Raw genomic sequence first — 6,000 nt, forward strand, 5'->3', positions numbered from 1 at the left:
TTGTCAGAATTACTTATTCCTAATATAGGAGGTGTAGCACATCAAGGCTCGTGAAATGTCCATGGCTGTGTTACTTAATATGCAAATGTACCGTCCTGTCTTAATGGAGAGTTGAGTTATAGTGCATTCTCTTTTTTTTTAGTCATAGTCCATCAGAATCTATCAAGATTCAGAACCAAAGGTTATATGAGATTGGAGGAAATATAGGTAAGCATTTCTTTAATAATTGTGACACTTAAATTTCATGATTGCACTAGTGGAAACATCTTCCTGTTGTGATTAAGATGCATTTTATGTTTTTTGAGCTAAATGTCCAAAACCAGTAAGTTCCTGATTTTTAAAACTCAGAATTCAAAAAGCATTTTACATTGCTGGTTTGAAGTAAACTTTTGAGTTTTTTAGTGTGACACTTGGAAAACTTCTTTTTGGAGATCCGCACAAGATAAGAAAATTGGGAACGTTCACACCCAAGATACCCTTTCTGTTGGATTCTTCCTGTCTTTACTCTTCGCCAAAGTTCATTCTTCCCGTTTCCCTGGTGGTGGGTGAGCAGTGAGGGTCGGGCAACAGGAGTCAAAAGAAAATTCCTCCTCCGTGCTTCTGAAGACTGCCGGATCCTCCTCTCCCCTCTGTGGCCTTGACTGGAACCTCCAGGGCGTGTGCATCCCATTGGGCCCTTCTCCACGCGAGCCTGGATTCTTTCCTGCGTCATCAGCCTATCCCTGCCAACCACATCCCTTCCCTCTGCAAAAAACCTGTTGACAGTTTCTGCCATGCTCACACTCTCTCGGAAACCTATCAGGTTGACTCCCATTTCTCTATCCACTTCACATGCAACTCCTTTCACTGGGTAGCCAGACTCCCATTCCTTTGGCTGCTCCCTCTTGAAACTACTCCAGTCAAGCCTTGCCCCTCATACCTAACCAAAATCAATCTGGTCAAGGTCACCAGAAAACTCTTGTGTTGTGCAAGCTGGTCATTCATTCTGTGTTTGAGACTGCCTGAAATGATCTTTTTGCCTTTTTAAAAAGCACTGCTTGGAAATAGCTTTGTAGCATGGTGGGTTAAGCTGCTTCTTCGGAAGCTGGCATCCAGTATCAAAGCACCAGTTTGAGTCTCGGCTAATGCACTTCCAATCCAGCTTCATGCTAATGCACCCAGGAAAGCAGCAGAAGATGACCCCAGCAGTTTGGGCCACTAGTATCTACATGGGAGACTGGGATGAAAGTCCCAGGCTCTCCTGCCTTTGACTTGGCCTAGCGCCCAGCCATTACAATAGCTACAACCATGTGGGAGATGAACCAGCAGGTGGAGTTTGTGTGTGTCTCTCTCTGCCTTCTCATTCTGGCTTTCAAATCAGATAAGCATTCTCATCTCCTGACATCAAGGATGACCTGAGCTTCTAACTTTCCTCCTGCTTCACTGACAACGTCATTCATTTGTTTGCCTGCTATTCCTTGACCTCGTAAGCACTCTACTTTGGGGAATTGCAAGGCACAATCCCTAGGACCCTTTTCTCAATCCTCAGCCTCCTGGGTGAGCTCACTCCACCTGCTGCCTATCACATTTGCATCTCAGACTTTCCTTCAAATACCAGACCTGCTCATCAGTCATCAGATGTCTTTTGCCTGGGGACTTTCAATTTGCTTGCTGGTTTCCCTCTCAGACATCCCCATTTCTTACTCTCCCAGTTCTCTGGGGCTTTGCTAACACCTGTCCTGTCAGTGAGATCTCCCCGACCACATATTCCCTATTTGATTTTTCTCTGGTAATGTTGCCATCAAGTTTGCTTTATCTTATACTTGTTTATGTGTATTGGAAGGTCCCTGAAGACAAATGCCATGTATGTTGATATAGCCCCGGCTCCCTAGACCATTGCTTGGCACACAGCAACACTCACAAGACATTTGGCACATGAGTGAAGCAAACAGCAAGCCCATATCTGGTTTTGCAAAAGCATCCTACATTTTAAAAAGTGCCAAGTGTCCTTTTCCAGGGAATGACCTTTTTGTTATCAACATTTCCAGATGTTTGAGCTGTGGGTATTACTTATGCAGTAAAGAAACAAAGTGATGGGAAGTTTCTCTAGACCTGGTCAAATTATCATTTGTAAATCATTAGAGGGCAGGTATTAACATCTGCATGATCATTTTATACCCAAACAAGCTATCATATTTTTGGCTTGATGTGGTGAGCCTAGGGAAAAGTTTGACTGTGTCTAGTATGTATGGTTTGTTCACAGGCTTACATGTTTGCTTGAAATATTTTAACAGAAGCAACAAAGAGGAGAAAGAAGCAAAGGGGGAAAGGGGAAGGAAAAGGGAGAAGCAAGAAGAGGAGAGGAAAAAGGAAAGAAGAAGAAACAATGAAGGAAAGGAGGAAGGAATAGAGAAAGTGAAAGGGGAAAGGATAGAAGGAAGACAGGAGACTAGATAGAGGGAACTTTATCGAGAAGCTTCCGGAAGTATATACTTGTGGCTGAGAGAATGTCATTGGCCTTATTTGAGCTGTGCCAACACACAGGCATGAGGTGCGCACACTGAAGTGTACACTCTCAGGGATGTTCTGTGATTTTCATTTCCTTCTAGGACAACATTGCCTGGATCCAGATGCATTTATATTGGATGTATACCATGAAAATCCTCAAGCAGAATGGGTAATTAAGCCCTAACCAAGTCCTTGCAATATCCATCATGTGTTACATGCCAAGCCAATCCTAACTTTGAGGGGAGAAAACCAACAAGGTGCTTTGGCACACTTGAATCTGTGCCCCTCTCAGTGCTCCATGGTCCCTGAGTGGTTATGTCTCCAGCATGGTCAACATGAACAGTGGGAGAGGACCAGGATCGCCATTCAAGCTGAAGTTGGCTCATCATTTTCGTTGTTAAAAGGGCCAAGAAAGAGGATGTGATCCTTCCAGAAGAAAGGAACTCTGTGAAATATGGAACTCTAATCCTTTCTGGTACTTTGACTTCTCAGCAGAAGTGAACTTGGCCTTATACCAGGGCCTAAGTAAGTTCTTCATGTAGCCAAGGCTACAGAACACAAGGAGAAAGAGACCTTTATATATATATATATATATGTTCTATACTCATATTGTCCACTTTGAGGAACAATGCCAGAAATAGCCTTACTCTCTGCCTTCCAGATTAATACTGATCTGCTTTCCAAAGGGAATTAATTCATTTCTAGCATGAAACTTACAATATTTATGCTCTGACTTGCTCCTCCCTTGGAGGAAGAACTTCCGTTTTTAAGAAACTGCATTGTTACGAACATCACAGTGTATTAAGACTTCAGTGTTCTGATACAAGTGAACACTTCTGTGCCATTGTCTGTTGAAGTCAATAGTTATAAAGCTTATTCTTTTGCGAGCACAGGTCCCCACAATGAAGAAGACTGACAAAGAGTATCTCATAACCCTACTTTCGTAGTCAGCCGTCACATGACCTCTTTTCATGGTTATGGTGCTCAATGAATATCTCTTGCCTTGTGCCAGGCACAGTTTGCTTTTCTGATCAAACTTACCCTTTTTATATTTTACAACTGTAGATAGTCACTCTTGAAGCCCCAATTTTAAAACATTAGCATTAGGTTTTGAAGTCAGGTGCATGTTCGGGACCTGGAAATTATGTGTCGAGATCCTGCGGAGTCATTTTCTAGACCTGTAATTGGTCTGAACACACATTTCCCAAGTTTCCAATTTAGGGCAGAGCAAAACTGTGTGCCTTTCCCCTTGAGGCTGTAGTCCTTCCAGAGTGAGCCAGAAGTGTGCGCAGAGACCTCATCTATCTCAGACATAGACTGTGGCTTCAAATCAACAAGCAGAGACGTCAGTGTTAAAGAGGTGGAAGACTGTAATGACTGTAATGACTCAATAGAGATCCTCAAACATGCAGGAAATATGGTCTAGCCTACTTACCAGTCTCAGAATGTATGGCAATATTTAAGTCCATCTATAGAAGAAATATTTTATATGCCATATTATGCCTTGGTGTTATGTAAAACATTGTTTATAGTCAACATCCAGATAATTGCATGGTTCATATTTAGAATTTAAGAAAACATGAAGATCCACTTATTTGATATATTTGGGAATAGTTTATTTGCTTTATCTGAAAACCCAGTTGAAAGCAAATATATATTCCACATGTTTGTTGGTTTTTGTATTTCATCAGTTTTCAATGTATATCAATGGATAGCAAGTGAGTTTAAAGTATGAATTTACACAACCTGGAAAAAAATTCTTTTAAACAACATATTTGAAGATTTTTTTACTGTATGTAGTTGCCAAATCTCAAGACAAGGTGGCAGTGACAAATGTCCACACAAAAAAGAAATTCTTGAAATACCTGCTTTAGTATGTCTAAACATATAATGAAAGATGAACTTTTTTCATTGTATTAGATCTCATTAGAATAGTTCAATTCTGTGTTTTACACAAAATTCACAGATCTGTTCACTTATTTTTCTATTTCAGTTTTCTTTTGATAAGAAACATTATCTACATAATAAATTCTAAAAGTTTTAAGGTTTATTCCAACTTGTCATCAGTTTTAAATAAATGGTGATTGATGACAGGTCAAATGTAGTAAGTCTTTGAATTTCTCAACCGTTTTGTGTGTGTGTGTGTGGTTTTACATGGCGAAGACTTAGCTGAGTTGGTAGTTTTAAATTATTCACTTCATTTTATTCAAGGACTGTGACAGCTTTCAAAAACTCTGTACTGTTTAAGAGCCCTGTGTAGATCATTGGACAGAATTTCTATCTTTAGTCAAAGGATCCACTAATTGGCTGGAAATGAATTTCAGTCAAAAGACTAATATTTGTGGTTAAAGAGGTTTCTACTAATTTTATAATAAATAAACCTCTGTGATTAGAATTCAGAAGTGCCCTTCATCTTATTAGTGAAAGAACTGCTGCCTTATTAAGAGTTGATTTTTTTTTTAAATTAAGTAACCTATCTGTGAAAATGTGCACAGATGAGATACCGGGCTTCGCAAAGCCCTTCTTAGAACTGTCTTAGCCTCATCCAAGCCAAGTGCTATTGGTATCCAATTAGAAAAATTGTATGCCCTGGGGAGAGATTAGAGGAAGTTGATATTTGAGGAACACTTAGAAAAATCCCTAGGGCTGGCTCATGTTTCCCTTCGTTCTGCAAAAGAGGATCCCTTTACTAATAGCTTGCTTGGAGATACGATTTTTGGAGTCAAAGATCTCTCATAACAGACTGGAATATCAATTCTTTACAATGTATATACAATATAAACTACCTCACTTGCCTTTCTTGAGGAAAGTAATGACCTTTAACAACTTTTGTTACAGTCTGTTTCTGAGACTTATTTAAGTCCTTGCAGTTAGCTTTCCATGTACATTTAACAATAAACCTTTAATGGGGTGACATATTTTTAGCAAAAGTGTTAAAACCAAAACTGTGATCTGTGGGATGCTCTGTATCCGTGTCCCTCATCCAGTGTCTTGTGTTTCTGACTGTGCAGGTGCAGGTTTTGGGGAGTGCGAATGAATATTCAGCTTTTCTCTGAGGCATTTTCAATTGCTGTCCACATATTTCACTCCTCTGAAAAGTGCCGTGAGATTAAGATGTCTCATCCTAGCAAACATATTCAACTCTTTTTTTCTCGTAGGTATTCCTTGCCTGAAAAGACCATGTATTATTGAAATGAAATATTTTCTCTGACAGGCATTTTTCAACTTTTCCATAAATATGTCACTTAGTAAAAATAATATGACCTGGCATTAAAATGTTTCCTACAAGAATTTTCAGCAGCTTTAGTGATTTGATTGAAAAGTCTCATATAACCCTGGAAAATGCCAATATTTCATGTTTTTTTCCCATCTCAGAAATTAATGTTGATGCTTTTTGTCCCATCCGTTTTCATTGTTTAAGTAGAATATGTATGTTGTATTTTATCCGTAAAAAATAAAAAGAAATCTAAAAATTTTGTCGTGAGAATTCTTAATCTGAAGGCACACTTGCCG

General features: G+C 39.5%; 1 protein-coding gene across 4 annotated transcripts in view; it reads left to right on the forward strand.

Moving 5' to 3' along the window:
• Positions 1–3,076, forward strand: part of ARHGAP28 (Rho GTPase activating protein 28) — a 178,796-nt gene extending 175,720 nt beyond the window's left edge. For all 4 annotated transcript variants that reach the window (XM_058677033.1, XM_058677031.1, XM_058677032.1 and 1 more), the window contains 2 exons: positions 143–207; positions 2,589–3,076. In XM_058677033.1, the coding sequence (XP_058533016.1) occupies positions 143–207; positions 2,589–2,671 (148 nt within the window). In that variant the 3' untranslated portion in view covers positions 2,672–3,076. The remainder of the gene's footprint in view (positions 1–142; positions 208–2,588) is intronic.
• The last annotated feature ends 2,924 nt before the right edge of the window (positions 3,077–6,000 follow it).

Source organism: Ochotona princeps, chromosome 18 (genome assembly GCF_030435755.1).
Source record: "Ochotona princeps isolate mOchPri1 chromosome 18, mOchPri1.hap1, whole genome shotgun sequence".
NCBI lineage: Eukaryota > Metazoa > Chordata > Mammalia > Lagomorpha > Ochotonidae > Ochotona > Ochotona princeps.